Source organism: Rhinopithecus bieti, unplaced genomic scaffold (genome assembly GCF_001698545.2).
Source record: "Rhinopithecus bieti isolate Rb0 unplaced genomic scaffold, ASM169854v2 scaffold_15501, whole genome shotgun sequence".
Classification (NCBI taxonomy): domain Eukaryota; kingdom Metazoa; phylum Chordata; class Mammalia; order Primates; family Cercopithecidae; genus Rhinopithecus; species Rhinopithecus bieti.
Window position 1 is genome coordinate 115,576 of NW_016808317.1, and position 18,409 is coordinate 133,984.

General features: G+C 39.7%; 1 protein-coding gene across 2 annotated transcripts in view; it reads left to right on the forward strand.

Annotated features, from left to right (window-relative positions):
• The window catches only part of BPNT2 (3'(2'), 5'-bisphosphate nucleotidase 2), a 36,395-nt gene that overhangs the window by 512 nt on the left and 17,474 nt on the right, over nucleotides 1-18,409 (forward strand). The window contains exons 2-4 of one of the 2 annotated variants that reach the window (XM_017886433.1): nucleotides 31-468; nucleotides 13,907-14,069; nucleotides 15,962-16,057. In XM_017886433.1, the coding sequence (XP_017741922.1) occupies nucleotides 82-468; nucleotides 13,907-14,069; nucleotides 15,962-16,057 (646 nt within the window). In that variant the 5' untranslated portion in view covers nucleotides 31-81. Of the gene's footprint in view, nucleotides 1-6; nucleotides 469-13,906; nucleotides 14,070-15,961; nucleotides 16,058-18,409 lie in introns of those variants that run through there. The other variant, XM_017886432.1, reaches the window with a different exon arrangement.

The following is an 18,409-nucleotide window of genomic DNA, read 5'->3' on the forward strand; positions in this document are numbered from 1 at the left end:
GGCCTGGAGCGCGGCAGCGGCGGCGGCGGGCGCGGGGAGGCCTGTGAGAGCCGCAGCCCGGAGCGCCCGGCCTCCCGCGCCATGGCCCCCATGGGCATCCGCCTTTCCCCACTGGGGGTGGCCGTGTTTTGCCTGCTGGGGCTCGGCGTGCTCTACCACCTCTACTCGGGCTTCCTGGCCGGCCGCTTCAGCCTTTTCGGCCTGAGCAGCGAGCCTGGCGGTGGCGCGGCGGGACCCGCGGCCGCGGCCGACGGGGGCACCGTGGACTTGCGCGAGATGCTGGCTGTGTCAGTGCTGGCCGCAGTCCGCGGCGGCGACGAGGTGAGGCGAGTCCGCGAGAGCAACGTCCTCCACGAGAAGTCCAAGGGGAAGACGCGCGAGGGAGCCGAGGACAAGATGACCAGCGGCGACGTGCTGTCCAACCGCAAGATGTTCTACCTGCTCAAGACTGCCTTCCCCAGCGTCCAGGTGGGAGCTCACGGGGGGAGCGCCCACCCGAGCCGTGGAGCGCGTCTCGGCCCGTCGACTCTGAACAGTATGGGGTGTGGAGCTTCTGGTTCCCATTTTGTAGATGTAGAAATTGAGACGCAGAAGTTAACGTGCACAAGGTCAAACAGCAGAGGAGCTGGGTGAGGTTGCCTGTAGTCTGACTCAGGGCCCGTGCCTTTTTGGCTCGTCCTGGGTCGGGTGTGCGCCTTGTGTACTTAGGATCAGGAGGCCTTGAAACGAAAAGGCTGAGAAAGTTAATTGCACCCGCGGCTTCAAGCTCTTCCGTAGAATGAAGGGGTTGGCTAAAATCCCCCAAGACCCTCTATCCTTCCTTGATTTCATCCCTAGAAGGGTCGAAACTGGAGTACACATTTTCTGGCTGGCTGGCCAGTAGCCAGCTGAAAGACCGAGTCTTGTTGCAGAGCCATTAGTGTGCGGGGTTGGGGGTGGGGAGGATGGGGGTGAGTATGCTCATTTCGCTGTCGTTTTGTCAGGACGCTCTTAAGTTTATAGTTTGCGGGCCCTTTAAGGAGGTACTTAGAAATATACCAGCTGTTGATCCTACCTGGCCCTTGATTAAAGATCCATGTTTACTCCAGAGAATAAGAATTAAATAACATTTGCCTTTTCTTTGGGTAGGTTTCTAGGAAGGGAATTGACATTTTCTTAGGGAAATGCAGACATTTTGGATTTGTTATTAATACTTTTTGAATTCATAATTTCAGTGGAGCTGCTGTTGAGTTGAATAAAGCATTTTTAAAATTTGCAGTATTTTGTTGAGGAAGAGCTGAACATAGTGTAGCAGCACCTTATTAGTGTATGTCCTAACTCACCTAACTGTAGTTTTGACTACTGGGAAGAAAAATTGTCTTTACTGAAATTTTATTAGATAAACAGTGATGTGCAAACCCAGGCTGCTTTGGAAGGTGACTGACCTTTTACTGCTGATCTTGAAAGAGGAGAATATTGTCATTGTTTAGTTAATGTATTTTGTGTAAGGCTTCTTCCAGTCTGTCATAATATTGCTTTGGTTTTGCTTTTTATTCTCCTCTGTTCCTCCCCTTTCTTTCGTCTTTTTCTTTTTTTCCGGAGGAAAGGAATATTGGATTTCCTATCATGAACTACTGTATACCAGTTGTAATTAACGTTAGAATTTTTTTTTTTCAAATTTCTACTTAAAACACAGAATATTTCCACTTTTATTTTCCTCTACTCTGTTTTTATCATCCCAAATAATTCTTATCTTTTTTTGCATCTAGATGTAAGATGTGTTTATGAACTATTTTACCGCTTTTCCAAAACATACGTGTTTCCTTCCCCAAGAATGTATAGAGGAAACAGGAGATTCAGAGAAGTTGCTATTTAATAGTTTTAACAGTACTAGTAATAACCATTTATTAAATATATTCTACGTGCCCAAATACTGACTACACAGCAGGACTTCACTTGATCGTTACAGCAACTTTAAGAAGTAAATTTTATTTCTGCCTACTTTACAAATGGGAACTCTGAGGCTCATGACACTCCAGCTTATATGAACTATCCAACATTTTAGCTAGATCTTTAGAAGCCTGCTTAAAACTTATAATTTTAGAAGTTTAAAATCAATAATAGTGAAATGTAGCAAGCAGAGTTGATTTTTTTTTAAGTAAAAACAAAAGTTTCTTAAATGTTGAAAACACATCTGTATGTGTGTGCATTCTCATTTATTAGCAAACAATAAGGGAATGGCTGCCAAGGGTAGTGAGCTGCATTTTATTAAACACAAAAGCTAAGCTTTTGGAATTGCAGATGTTGAAGTCTCTGGCTTCATATAAAACAACTTTTTGTTTTCTTGTGACTATTTGAATGTTTGCATGTGCTTCTGCAGTATTCCTGTTGGGTCATGGCTGAAGGAATAGAGGAGGTTTGTGCTCATTTATACAGTGTCAAAGTGGAGATGGTGTCATGTTGAGCGATCTCCTTATACCCCTGTGTTATAGGCTAGAGGCCAAATATTGTAGCCATCTAAGTGGAGAATCAACCTAAAAGAGCCTTTCTCCTTTTGTGCCTTCCCCTCTCCTAATGCCCAGAAGTACAGTCTTAAATGCCTGGTTGATTTTGAAGCCTCACCCCAAATTTCTTGGTAAGAAACTTAAATTGTATTCCACTTTACTTCCTAGTGGAAAAAGACCTTTGAGAAGCATCAGATACTTCTTTCTTTTATCCTAGTGCCCTGTGTAAATATAGAAAGATCTATTTTCTCCGATTGCTTTCCTATGTAGAGTCTGAAGTCTGAGCTTTCATATCTAATGTTCACTCCTCAGTAAAAGGATATACCAGGGGTTTTTCTAGAGCACTCAGCCGGAGGCAGTTTGGTCCCCTAACTGACATTTGACAACATCGGAAGACATTTTTGGTTGTCACAACCAGGGGTGGGATGCTATTGGCATCTAGCAGGTAGAGGGTAAACATCCTATAATGCACAGGACAGCCCCCTACAACGGAGAATTATCTGCTCCATTTGTCAATTGGTGCCCAAGTTGAGGAATCATACTCTAGAAAAGAGAGTGCTGTCTTAACAAAACTCAAGTTTCACCTAGGGTCCCTGGGTTTCCTTTTGTCTTCAGTTTTCTTCAGGTTAGAGATCCCAGAGAGCCCTCCAGGCAGCTAGTCTCCTCTTCCTAAACACTTTGGCAATGCTTATTTCATTGTGTCAAAGTAATAATAACTCCAGCCATTTGTATGGCACTTGTCTCTTTATCCTTGCAGGTAACAATGAAAATGAAGGCTGAAGATACTTTTGTGGTGTGGCTTTGCAGTCACAGAACAGACAAACTTAGATTTATAGTTTCGATTTAATGTACAGGGGGACTGTCTGTTTGAGGGGCTCCTGTCCTCAACTTGATTTGTTCAAAGTTCTGACAGTGACTTATTTGAAGGTAAAGCATGGTACTCCAAGCTGGTAGCAACAACTTGGGTCTGTGTCTTCCTTGACCTATAAGATGGAAGTTATGCTTCTGTCTTTCAACAGAAGTATGTCCCAGAAAAGTTTGAGAAGCACTAATATAGTGCACAGAATACTTGCATTGACATCTTGTGCAGTCACCAGCCTAGGTGATACTGGCCAGTCATTTAACTTTTTTGAACCATAGTGTCCTCTTCTGTAAAATTAGAATAACTAGTAATTGGTGTAGACATAAGCACTGAAAACAGAGGAAAAGAAACTAGTTCAAAGGAGCAGGCCCAAGAGAGATAGTAGGACAGCTAATTCATGTAATCTAATGAGTTTGAGTAAAATGCACTTGGGAGAATTACTGTGGAAGAGATTGGGAAGGTAGGTAGGGGCTAGGTCATATTCCAAGCTCAAAGGAATTTGGACCCAATCCGTAGTTTACTACTAGAATACTAAAAGAAGGCCAGATTTCTTGAGGCCTCAATAAGCCATACTTTGGGCTTTGGGCATTTGGAGGTAGATAGGGACTAGTTAGAGACTGTTAGAACAGGCCATGTGAAAGATGAGGACCAGGAGTCAAGCGGTGGGGAAGTTTTGCTGATCTTGTTTTACTAGCTAACATTTGCATAGCCCTTTGCAAGCCACAAAAATTGAATTAAACTTCTTAATGACACTATTAATTTTATCTTCACAACAATAAAGGAGGTTAAGTACTACAGCCTCTGTTTTTCAGATGGAGTCTCACTCTGTTGCCCAGGATGAAGTGCAGTGGTGCGATCTCGGCTCACTGCAAGCTCTGCCTCCCAGGTTCACGCCATTCTCCTGCCTCAGCCTGCTGAGTAGCTGGGACTACAGGCACTGCCACCACGCCCGGCTAAGTTTTTGTAGTTTTAGTAGAGACGAGGTTTCACCATGAGAATAGTCTTAGACTTGCTGAGATTCACTTAATGGTCAGAGAATCATCTCAGGTCTGTTTAATTCTCTAAGGCAGTATAACAGATGTAACACAAGTATACTCTTAACTATAGTGTTATAAATGAATGGAAGGACTCAGAGTAGTTGCTTGGAGGATGGTTTGGAGGGGAGGAAAGTAAATACTGGGAGACCAGTTAGGAGGCTTTTTCAGGTGAGAGCTAATATCTTTTGAATTAGGGCTATGGTTGTAGAGAAGATAGATGTAGAAGGAAATGAAATAATTTTTAGGGATATGTTAGAAGTAACTCCTCTATTTATAGCTTTCACAACTGGAGTTTTGTTGCTGGTGAAGGGGAGTGGTGGTTAAGTTGGGGGGCAGATTATGAATGCCATTTTAGACTTGCTGTGTTAGAGATGCCTTTGATATGTGCAAGGGGAGCTGTCAAAGAGGCAGTTGAATATATGAGTCTGAAGCTCTGAAGAAACATCTGAACTGAAAATACAAATCTGCGAGTCATCCGTGTTGTGATGTTAATTGAAACTGGTTGTGGACAGAATTGGTTAGGGAGAGAATATAACGTGAAAGGGGAATATCAGGGCCTAGAACCAAGGATAATGAAGACTGAAAACAATCATTTAACAAGAATAGTAGCAGACAGCCTTTATTAAATGCTTACTCTGTGTTAAGCTTTGTGCTAAGTTTGTTTTACCTTTTCTGTTTCATTCTTCATAAGAACCTTACAGGGAGATAGATCATTGTCCCTTTTTACCAATGAGGTAATTGTAGCTCAGAAAGGTTGAGTGACTAGCCTAAATTATTCACATACCCAATAAATTGAAGAGTTGGCATTTGAACTCAGACAACCTATGATTAGGAGGTGAGGAAATGGAGACAGTGAGTAAAGACAAGTCTTTTGAGAAATTGGGCTTTTGGCCGGGCGTGGTGGCTCACGCCTGTAGTCCCAGCACTTTGGGAGGCTGAGGTGGGCGGATCACCTGAGGTCAGGAGATTGAGGCAATCCTGGCTAACACAGTGAAACCCCGTCTCTACTAAAAATACAAAAAAAAATTAGCTGGGTGTGGTGGCGGGCACCTGTAGTTCCAGCTGCTCAGAAGGCTGAGACAGGAGAATGGAGTGAACCCGGGAGGCGGAGCTTGCAGTGAGCTGAGGTCTCACCACTGCACTCCAGCCTGGGTGACAGAGCGAGACTCCGTATCAAAAAAAGAGGAATTGGACTTTTAAGGAAGTTGGCTCGGGTGTTAGGTGTATTATGTTTCCTAAGAGAAGGTTCTGTGCTTTCTTTTTGGTATATTTGTTTTTAAGATACGAGAGACTACAGCATGTTTAATTGTTTATAGAGATATATTTGAGAGAGAGTAGTTGATAGTAAAAGGTTTCTGTAAAGGTGGGAAGAGAATAGGACAGGTAGAGGGATGTTTGTTTATATGTTTAGAAAATAGTTATTGAGGACAGGTGTGGTGGCTCACGCCTGTAATCTCAGCACTTTGGGAGGCCAAGGTGGGCGGATCATAAGGTCAGGAGATCGAGACCATTCTGGCTAACACAGTGAAACCCCATCTTTACTGAAAATACAAAAAATTAGCTGGGCATGGTGGTGGGCGCCTGTAGTCCCAGCTACTCGGGAGGCTGAGGCAGGACAATGTCGTGAACCTGGGAGGTGGAGCCTGCAGTGAGCCGAGATCGCACCACTGCACTCCAGCCTGGGTGACAGAGCAAGACTCTGTCTCAAAAAGAAAGAAAGAAAGAGAGAGAGAGAGAGAGAGAAAGAGAGAGAAAGAAGGAAGGGAGGGAGGGAGGGAGGAAGGAAGGAAGAAAATAGTTATTGAATGCCTACTGTATTGGTCAGGGTTCTGCAGAGAAAGAGAACCAATAGAGATTTATTATAAGGAACTGGCTCATGATTATGGAGGCTGAGAAGTCCCTTGATCTATCAGCTGGAAACCTGCAAACGAAACCCAGGAAAGCAAGTGATGTGATTCAATCCAAGTCCAAAGGCCTGAGAACCAGAGAGCTGGTGGTGTTAGTCTCAGTTGGAGGGCGGGAGAAGACTGATGTTTCAGCTCAGCAGTAAGGCAGAAGAAGGGGCAGAGTCTTTCTTCTCCCTCCTTTTGTTCTATTCACACTCTCAAAACATTGAATGCTGCCCACCCACATTAGAGAGGGCAGTCTATTTTATTGAGTTCACTGATTCAAATGCTAATGTTATCCAGAAACACCCTCACAGATACAACCAGAAATAATGTTTATCCAAATCTCTGGGCATCCCATAATTCAGTCAAGTTGCCATATAAAATTAACTATCACACCTATAGTATGATAGGCACTGTGTGAGGTTAGGATATAATGATATATGGAGAAATGAAGTAAATGATCGATATCTTCTTAAGGCATTAACCAGAAGTCCCTTCAAACCCCAAAGTAACTGAACTAGCATAGTAATGGCATTGATTGTATTTGGGGGCCTTGAACTTTAACAATACTGATGGAGAATAGTTTCCTTCCCCTTTCTGGAATTTAAAAGACAAGCCTAAATATGTATATGTGTGTATATGTATGATATGTATATGTATATATGTGTGTATATGTCCGTCTAATTAAATAAAATCTTTAAATAGATCAACTTGTCTTAAGAACCTTTGTACAGATGGTCCCCAACTTAAGATGGTTCAACTTGGGATTTCTTTACAATGGTACAAAAATGATATGCACCATTCATTGTAAAGAAACCATACTTGTAGTACCCATACAACCATTCTGTTGTCCAGTTTTAATAGTCAATAAATTACATGAGATATTTAATATTTTATTATAAATTAGGCTTTGTGTTAGATGATTGTGCCCAACTGTAGGTTAATGTTAGTGTTCTGACTACATTTAATTAAGGTTGGCTCGGCTAAGCTGTGATGTTTGATAGGTTAGATGTGTCAAATGCATTTTTGACTTGAGATATTTTCAACTCATGCAATACAAATGCTTCTCAATTCACAATGGATTTATGAGGACGTAACCCCATCATAAGTTGAGGACCATTTATATTACATAAGCATTTGATTCCTGATCCCTGACTTGGTTGTACTAATTTTAAGGTATTGTTTAGCATATAGATTAAACATTTTCTATCCTCACAATTATGGAACACTCCTACTATTCTGTACCTGTTCTCCTATCTAACGCTGCCTCCTCCTTTAAGCTGTGCTTTGCCTTCAGATCTGCACCTAGGTATTACTATTTTATCCCCCAAATTATTTTTCCTATTTCCCCTACCTCCCATCCAGTAACAACAACATTTTTGTTTGTTTGTTTTGTTTTGTTTTCTCAGAGTTCCTGATGCAAGGTTGACGTTTAAAGGAAGAGACTCAAATTGATTCACCCGTGTGAATTTCTTCTGGTGCTTAAACTACTTAGGAGTATTTACTTTTATAAAAGGAAAAATACATTAGTCAGGGAAGACTGAGTAGGCAATGCTGTAGTAATGACATCCTCCAATTCTCAGAAGCCTGACACTCTCCAAAGCAGTTGTCCTCCATGAAGTGACTGTGACCTAGTTGATGTTGATGTGTGATTCTGCCCTGTCAACATAGCAGGGAAAGAGAAAAGATAGGAGAATTGGGCAGGAGCTTTCTTGTTATTACCTAAGCCAGAAAGTGATGGGCATTCACATTTTTGTCCATATTTTGTGCGTTTACATTTTCGTCCATATTCTACTGGCCACAATCACTCTCATGTGCCTCTGACTACGAGGCAGATGGGAAGTATAGTCTCCCAGATGTTCAGGAAGGAAAAGAAAAGTGGACATTGTGAGTACTAGAAATGCCTACACAGGAGGCAAGTTAACCTAAAGAAATCCATACTTGCTATACATAGAGGCTAACAAAAGGATCTAAGAGTGTTTTGATAGTTGCCAGGTGTAGGTGGAGACTGCAAGATGAGCTATTGTGTATCAGCATAGACCAAGATCAGTTTAGTGTTTTCTGATTTCTAGAACCTTTTTATGCTTACCCTTCTAAAACTATAGGTTCTCTAAAAGCTGCATTGTTCATTCCCACCATAATGGGCTTCTTTGGGAGTGATTGGCTGGGTGTCAGGAGGGGGCAGGGACTGGCCAGGGCTGTTCGTAGGTTTGGGTTTTTGGAGCTTGGGTTGATTTCTTATGCTTCAATTCCCCGTTGATGTCTTTGACAGGCAGTAAGGATGAGGAAGGAAGAGGAGGTTGAGTGGAAGAGGATTATGGGGAAGAAATTTAAAAACTACAGTGGCTAAGAATAATATTGTCAGTTAAGGTATATTTATTGAGTACCTACTTTGGTTTAGACAATGGGGATAGAGCTACAGTAATAAAGAAAATTTGTGTCCTTGCACTCACAGAACTTACATTCTAGCTGATCAAGATAGTAAATGTAAACAAGCAACATGGTTTCTGATAAGGTCTTTGAAGTAGAAAAATGGGGTCATGCAGGGAGTGTGTCTGGTGGTCCCGTTTTATCAATGGTAGTCAGGAAAGGCCACTTTGAGGCAGTCTTGCTGGAGCCAAGACCTGAGTAAGAACCATGATGTCATGCAGAGATCTGGGAAAGTGTGTACAAGCAGAAGAATGCAGTAAGTACAAAGGCCCTGAGGCTGAGTGATCACAAGAAGACTAGTAAGTCTGGAGTACAGTAAATAAGAGTGCAAATAGAGAGAAATTACTGGATAGCATTTACTGCTGTGATTACCCAGATCATCTAGGACTTAACGTTGTAGATTATGATAAGGAGTCTGGATTTTATCTCTGCATAATGAGAAACCATTGGAAGATTGTAAACTAGAGTGCCATGGTCTGATTAAGGAAGATGGCAGGTTGCTGGGTTGAGAAGGGAAGCTCTGTAAAAGCAGTGATTTTGTCTGTTTTGTTCATTACTGTATCCCAATCCCCAAAACAGTTTAGAGTATATACCCATTAGATGTTGAATGAATGGGTGAATGAATACACTGTAGGAGGCAAGAACAATTGAGGATTATTGTAGGAACCCAGGTGAGAGATGGTGGCCTAAACTAAGATTTTCTTGGTAGACATGGTGACATATTTACATATTTAGGGTTGGGAGGTAGAATTTCCAGGACTTACTGACTTGATTGGATGTGGCATGTGAAAAAGGATTGAGGAAGACTTTCTGGTGTTGACCATAGCAACTATTGATAAGGTTGTTTACATTGGTGGGTAGTAGATTTTTCAAATTTGTAGGTGTGTAGTGGTTGTGGCAGTTTATAAATAGCAGTTACACAAAAGCAGATTGGGTACTTGTGCTAACGTTCTTGTTCTCCTGCTCTGTTTCTCCCTAACCCGATTCTCAGTGAAGATGTTTTCAAATACTGTTCTATAATGTGTTCGCTCATACTCAGTTGCAAGTATATGGAGAAGCTGACTTGAATTCTACAAAAAATCAGTGAAGCTCCATAGTTGCCAGACTTGGCACTGCCATTTTTGTAAGCTACAGTGGTTAAGGCCCATAAACTACTTTGTCTTTTCTAGGAGTCACGTTTCTTTTTTTTAAAAGTTTATTCCTTTTTGCTTGGTGTTACTATTAACCTTCATTGATCTGAAGTAGTCTGGCATTGTTGTTAAGAGTGGTTTCTGGGCCGGGCGCGGTGGCTCAAGCCTGTAATCCCAGCACTTTGGGAGGCCGAGACGGGCGGATCACGAGGTCAGGAGATCGAGACCATCCTGGCTGGCACAGTGAAACCCCGTCTCTACTAAAAAACAAAAAATAAATAAAAATAAATAAAAAAATAAATTAAAAAAGAGTGGTTTCTGAAGCCAAAATGCCTCACCAGTGTTACACTGTCTTAATTATTCTGTCATTAACATAGGTCTTGATATCTGGTAAGTCACCACACCATGATGGTGTTTTTTTTTCCCCTTTTCCCAAAATATGTTGCTTCTAGATTTTTTGTTCTACCAGGTAATTTTCAGAAATGGCTTGTCCAGTTTCCAAGGAGAAGGTTAAAAAACACCACTACCAACAACAAAAAAACACCTGTGGGGATTTTGATTGGAGTCGCATTTATCTACAAGTTCTTTTAGATTTTCTCAGTGTTCAGTAATCAACTTCATATTACGGGTTTGTTTGTTTCTTTCTAAACTTTGTACCTCCCCTCTTGCTCCACTCCCCCTCCCTTTAGCTTACTGCAATGACTAGGACCCTCTGCACATTGTTGATAACTGTTGTGATGGAGGTCAACTGGTTCTGTGTTACAGCCTGCAAGGTCCTTCACCATCTGGCTTCCATTACTCTCTGACCTCAACTTTCTCCTTGGCTCAGTCTGCTATAGCCTTGCTGGCCTCCTTGCTGCCCTCTGAACACACTAGGCATATTCCCACCTTAGAATCTTTTCATTTGTTATTTATTGGGCTAGAATGCACTTCTGGCTGCCTGCCAGGCTTATTTTCTTTAGATCTCTTCACTCAAATACCACCTTTTCAGTGAGGGGCTTCTCTAGCTACCTTACCTTTTTTTTTTTTAAACAACTTCATTGCAGCATAGTTTATATATCATACAATTTGCCTATTTCAAGTATACAATTCAGTAATTTTTAGTAGAACTGCCAAATTGTACAACTATCATCATTAATCAGTTTTAGAACATTTTCACCACCCTAATAATACCCCGTCCCCATTAACTGTTTATTCTTGTTTTTAATCCCTTATCCTGGGCAACCACTAATCTGTCTTTTTCTGTAGATTTACCTTTCTGGACATTTTAGATTAATAGAATCAAACAGTATATGGTCTCTTCTGTGTTGATGCTTTCGCAAAGCAAGGGGGTTCATCCATGATTTAGTGTCTTCAATACTTTATTCCTATATATGGCTGAGTAACTTTCCATTGTGTAGATATACCAAATATATTTATCCATTCATCAGGATAATGGATAAACTACTGATTGATGGAGTAGTCTTAGTAGTTCTCTGGCTAGTATGAATAATTGCCTAGCCACCCTTTCTTAATCTTATCTACCCTTTTTCTTAAAGAATAACCCTTCCTCTACTCTCTAACAATCCTTTCTCTACTCTCCAGCACTCTTTCTGTCCTTTTGTTGTTGTTTTTTTTCTCCTCCTTACCACTGTCCAACATACTACATGTTTTTTTATGTGTCTCATCGTTTATCTATACTAGAATCTGAGTTCCACAGGGCAGAAATTTTTGTCTCATGTTGATCACTGTGGTATCTTTAGGACCTGTAACTGTGTCTGTCATATAATAGGCAATCAATAAATGTTTGCTGAATTAATAAAGACATAAGTGAATAAATTGAATGTTTACTTTGCTCTGTACTAAGATATATTTAATGATTTGCTAGGCGTGGTGGCTCATGCCTGTAATCCCAGCACTTTGGGAGGCCAAGGCAGGCTGATCATGAAGTCAGGAGATCGAGACCATACTGTCCAACACGGTGAAATCTCGTCTCTACTAAAAATACAAAAATTAGCCGGGTGTGGTGGCGGGCGCCCGTAGTCCCAGCTACCCAGAGGCTGAGGCAGGAGAATCGCTTGAACCTGGGAAGCGGAGGTTGCAGTGAGCCGAGATCGCACTGCTGCACTCCAACCTGGAGACAGAGCGAGACTCTATCTCAAAAAAAAAGAAAAAAGAAAAAAATAATGATTTAAGTGGTTTGATGTTTCTAGACTATTACTATTTTTAACCTCTCCTGTGATAATTTGGGGTGTTTCAGGGTACCTTCTGGAGATTGCTGATAGTTGTGATATTTTTTAAAATCATGTCTGTGACTTTCTGAAGACTGTTCTAGGACTCCAGGTGAGAGATGGTGTATTGACAGTACTCATGTATTGTCAGTGCTGTGATCACTCTGGCACTGTAGCATAGGGTCTAGGCATGGCATCACATGTAGCATAAACGTGACCTATTCTGGAAAGGGAACTTGTCAGAAAGCACAGGACCTAATAGCCTGTCCTGCTGAGGGTGTAAGTCCCTAACTAAAATCCACATTTTGGGGACATTTTTTCTTTTGTGCGTGTGTATTACTATGTGATAGAAGTCTTATGGTGAGGCGGTATTCAAATAAGATTGATGATCTGTTATTAACTTTATTTTTAACACTCAATTCTTAGATTTAGTCCATTGGTATATGCAAGTTCATAAAAGTAAATGCAGTTCTAAAACATTTTTTATTATTATTACTATTTTTTTTTTTTTTTTGAGATGAAGTCTTGCTCTGTTGCCAGGCTGGCAAGTGCGGTGGCGTGACCTCAGCTCACTGCAACCTCCACCTCCAGGGTTCAGGCGATTCTCCTACCTCAGCCTCCTGAGTGGTTGGGACTACAGTCACGCACCACCATGTCTGGCTAATTTTTGTATTTTTAGTAGAGACGGGGTTTTACCATGTTGACCAGGATGGCCTCTGTTTCTTGACCTCATGATCCACCCACCTTGGCCTCCCAAAGTGCTGGGATTACAGGCATGAGCCAGTACACTTGGCTAAAACATTATTTTTAAAACACTATTTTACAAATTAGACTATATTTTAGCATGCATTAAGAAGTATACTGTTAAAAACTGTTTTTTTCATAGGATGGGACAGGGGCGTACTTGACAATGTGTGGAGACATTTTTGTTTGTCACACTTGAGGGTGTTGCTGCTGGCATCTAGTGTGTTCTAGTGGCATTTAGCCAGGGATGCTGTTAAACATCCTACAATGCACAGGACAGCCCCACGACAAAGAAATATACAGTCCAAATTGTCATTCGTGCCAAAGTTGAACAATCTCAATTTAAGGGAATCTGTAATGTATTTGTAAATGCGTAGAATACCTATATAAAGTATTATACAAACACATGTATATATATGTTATATATAGAAATAATATGTAACATATATAGAGAGAATATATATATATATGTAAGGGTGTGTGTGTGTGTGTACGTATGTAAGGGTGTGTGTGTGTGTGTATATACGTATGTAAGGGTGTGGAGTAAGGAGAGAATATATTCCTTTCTTCTTGTAACAACCCTTCCTCTACTTATATTTCTCTCCTTACCCCACATTCTTAACATATTTGTATGGTAAGGTAAATTTATTTTATGTTTTAATTTTGTTCCTTAGTTAAAAAAAAAAAGGTAGAAAATTGACTGTACCTCCCTATTCTGTGATATGTCTTTTTTCTAATTCTAGTTGCTTGTGTTGTGTTCCAGAATATTGTCTATTTTAACACTTTAGAGCTATTCTTTTTCATAAAGCATTGTTAAGGTTTAAGTAGCTTGTTTCTTTGATGCTCAGTTTCTCTATATTTCTCTGTGTCTGAATTATCTGTCTTGATTAGTCAACAAACCAAGTTTGAATATTAGATTGGGAAGCATTTCAAGACCTGATGTCATGGATTTTTTTTTTTTTTCTTTTTCATTTTGCAATATGGAACATCAAAAGAAATAAAATAGGGATTTACTTATTTATAATTTGTGTGATTTTGTCTCTAATACTTTGTCTTTTGTAGTTTATCAAATAGTGATTGTTTTTCTTACTTTTTTTAACTGTCACCTGTTTTTAATGCAGATAAATACTGAGGAACACGTGGATGCAGCTGATCAGGAGGTTATCTTGTGGGATCATAAGATTCCTGAGGATATCCTAAAGGAAGTAACTACTCCTAAAGAGGTACCAGCAGAAAGTGTTACTGTCTGGATTGACCCACTTGATGCTACACAGGAATATACAGGTAATTTTTAAACTGAACTCAAAACATTTGATTGACATTTAGTAGTAGAGAATCAGAACCAAGGCATACTTCCTATAGGTGATAGTGGCTCACTGATTATTCAGTAAAGAAGCATTTTTAACAGTAGTAGCAAAATGTTTTATATTGGACACCTATAACTGAAGAAACTTCTTTAGCCAGAATTTAATATTTACTTAGGATATTAGGAATTTAAGTTTTAATGCATGTATATCTGACTTTGGAATTCAAAATAGTAAATTTCTAGGTACTCAGAAAGCAATTAAGTAATAAAACAGAACTACTGCCCCTCCAGTCCCCTTTTTTACCTAGTCCCAGTCAAATTTTATTTTTGTAGATCCCCTCTCAGGCCTTATTTCTTACCCAGAGGTAGCTAATTTCTGCCTTTCACTCTTCCTTTGGTTTATATGTTAAAGTTAATCTGTTTATCCTGCTAGATGGTAAGTTCCCTAGATGTGGAGGCTTCTACCTTTTTACCTTTGTATTTCAGTGCTTTTGCACTGAACTTGAACCATAACAATCAGTATATAACTTTGGAGAACAGGGAGAAGACACTAGATGTATATATCTAATAGTAACTGAAATTACAACATAGAACTTTTCAGGAATAGATAATAGAAATATGGAATATCAAGGAATTTGTTCATAAAAAGTTCTTCCTAAACTGAGATTGGCCTGTTCTTATAATAATAACATTTAGTGAGCACATCCCTTGTGCAGGGATTATTTTAAGTGTCTAATTTGATTTTTTAAATTAAAAGTTATTTTAATTTATACCTAAAGATGAGTGCTTAGTTGTTGTTTATATTGTACAGATAAGGAAGCTGAATTTAAGTAATTTACTCAAAGACATTCGGTTAACAAAATGGTGGGCTAGGAGAATAACCCAGGTAGTCTGCCTTTAGAACCGGAACTCTTTTGTTTGTGTGGTTTTTATAATACAAAAGAGTTATGACTCTAAATGCAATTTTTTTAAACTTTTAAGTTTAGGAGTGTAAGTGCAGGTTTGTTACATAGGGTAAACTTGTGTCATGAGGGTTTGTTGTACAGATTTATTTCAACACCCAAGTATTAAGCCTAGTATCCATTAGTTATGGTTCCTGATTCTCTTCCTCCTCTGACTCTCCTCTGAAAGGCCCCAGTGTGTGTTGTTCTCCTCTATGTGTCCATGTGTTCTCATCATTTAGCTCCCCACTTAGAGAACACGTGGTATTTGGTTTTCTGTTCCTGTGTTAGTTTGCTAAGAATAATGGCCTCCAGCTCCATCCATGCCCCTACAAAGGACTTGATCTTGTTCTTTTTTATGGCTGCATAATATTGCATGGTGTATATGTACCACAGTTTTTTTTTTTTTAACCTGGTCTATCATTGATGGGCATTTAAGGTGATTCCATGTCTTTGCTATTGTGAATAGTGCTACAATGAACATACACATGCATGCGTCTTTGTAATAGAATGATTTATATTCTTTTAGACCAGTAATGGGAATGCTGGGTCGAATAGTATTTCTTTTTTTAGGCCTTTGAGGAATTGCCTCACTGTCTTCCACAGTGGCTTAACCAATTTACACTCCCACCAACAGTATATAAGCATTCCTTTTTCTCCACAACCTCACTCACATCTGTTATTTTCTGACTTTTTAATAATAGCCATTCTGACTGGTGTGATATGGTATCTCATTGTGAACCAGAACTGTTAGCCACTCCTTTAAACTGGCCCTTGCCCTTGGACTCTGTTTGCTTGAAGGGATTGTTGTTTTGGAAAGACATTTCATGTATATAAATTTTTTAATGAACTAAAGTGTAGTATCGTATCCTGAATTTATGCACATTACTTCGACATTTGTGTGTGTTGTTTTGTTTTTTTTCTCGTAGAGGATCTTCGAAAGTACGTCACTACTATGGTGTGTGTGGCTGTAAATGGTAAACCTGTGTTAGGAGTTATACATAAGCCATTTTCCGAATATACAGGTATGAAATTTGCTAGAGCTTTCAAGAATTATTGTTATGGAACCATTTGTCTATAGTATTTACTGTCATATACCCAAATTTGTGTCCACTCCTATATTAATTTCCTAGGGCTGCTATAACAAAAAAACACACATCATGTGTCTTAAACAGCAGAAGTGTAGTGTCTGACAGTTCTGGAGCCTAGAAATCTAAAATCGTGGTGCTGGCAGAGCCATGCCCTCCCTGAAACTTGTAAGGGACAATCTTTTTGTTTTTCTCTTAGCTTCTGGCATCTTGCCAGCATTCTGTGGCGTTCATTGGCTTATAAGTGTTTATTCCAATCTCTGCCTCCATCATCATATGGCATCCTATCTGTGTGTCTGTGTCTCTTCTCCTCTTACAAGCACACTAGTCATTTGGGATTAAGCGCCCACCTTACTCTAGTGTTACCTTATCTTAACCTAGTACATCTACCATGACCGTATTTCCAAATAAAGTCAGATTTCGAGGTGCTGGGAGTGAGGATGTCAGCTTATCTTTTTGGGGGACACAGTTTAACCATAACAACACAGAATGTTAAGGTAAGCATTGAGATGAGATTATACTGGATTAGAGAAGGTTCTTAAGCAAATTAGAGTTTTTTTGTAAGAAACAGAAAAGACACAGACATATGTGGGATAAGATGATGTGAAGTTGGAGGCAGAGATTGGAGTGATGTCTTTAATAGGCTAAGGACTGCAGTCACCAGAAGCTAGGAGAGAGCCATGGAAGTTATTTTCCCTCAGAGCCTCCAGAAGAAACTAACCCTGCTGACCCCTTGATTTTAGACTTCTGGCCTTTAGAACTATAAGAAAATATATATTTATAAGCCACCAAATTTGTGGTACAGATTAAGTATCCATTATCTGAAATGTTTGGGGACCAGAAGTGTTTCACATTGCAGATTTAATGTATTTGCATATATATAATGAGATATCTTGGAGATGGGACCCAAGTATAAACATGAAATTTATTTATATTTCATATATAGCTTGTTTACATAGCTTGAAGGTAATGTTATGCAACATTTTAAATAATTTTGTGGTTGAAGCGAAGTTCCATCTGTGAACTATCATGAGGTCCAGTAGGTAATTTTCCACTTGTGACATCATGTCAGTGCTTGTCTTAGATTTCAGAGCATTTCAGATTTTGGAATTTTGGATTAGGAATTCTCAACCTGTAGTTTTTTATGGCAGCTTTAGGATATGGACACAATGGGCATCCTATACTACCATCATTTACTACAGTCATCCCCATTGTGTCTTAGGGGCGTGACTGATAATTACCATAAAAAGGCTGTCTGTGAAGTGGGGAGAAGCAGAAAGACAAAGTTAATTTTTGATTACTCTAAAATTATGTATTTGCTTTGCTGTGTAACTGTGAATCTCAAATCCTGGCTGCTCTGAGGTTGGCTAAACATCTATTTGAGTGTTGGCTCTGTGTTTCAAAATCAAGTCTACTTTGTGCTATCTGACCTTTTTTCTTCTTTTCATAATTCAAATAATTTTTAAAGTTGATGGTTTGATAAGCTACAAAAGATTTAAGCCATTACTATGACAATGTACTGTAAGATTATGTAGTTGCTTTATGGCTTATGGATTACCTTCACATATTTTCCTTAATCCTTACTGAATTAGTTGGAATACACACTAGGCTGTTAAGTTTAGACTACTGTAATGTACACCAAAATATACGAGGTTGAATACAAAGTAGTTTTATTCTTTAACAGATAGTATATAAGCAGCCCGTGACTGCCAGGGTAGTTCCCTGGTGCCAGGCATGCAGTTCTCTCTCTATTGTTGTTGCTTTGCTATTGTCTTCCTCTGTGTGACTGAGGATGGCTCACCACTTCGGCCATATTTCACCCGTGGAAAGGGTAAAAAGGGAGACATAGAGGACATTTCCCACTAAGGGTTTGACTTGTGAAGTCAAACATGCATCTCTTTACCTCACATCCTATTGATCAAAACCCATCTAGAACCCAGTCGCAAAGAAGGCAAAAAAATGTAGTCCTTATTTTCAATGGCCATCCAAACTAAAATTTAGGGATTCTGTCTTTCAAGGAAAACAGGGAAAGTAGATGTTGGAGTACAGCATAGTACTGCTACACAGAGAGAGGGACACAGTTACTAAACTCAGTACTCTCACTTTAACAAATGAGGAAATGAGACTCAAAAATTTAATACCTTCCTCAAGGTCATTCATGTAAATTAGTGGTAGAATCAACCATAGAAATTTTATTCAAATCAGTATCACACGACTTTCAAAATAATAACACCGTCATTTCTAACATTTATATAGTGTTTAACAATTTGCAGTATGCTTAATGTTATC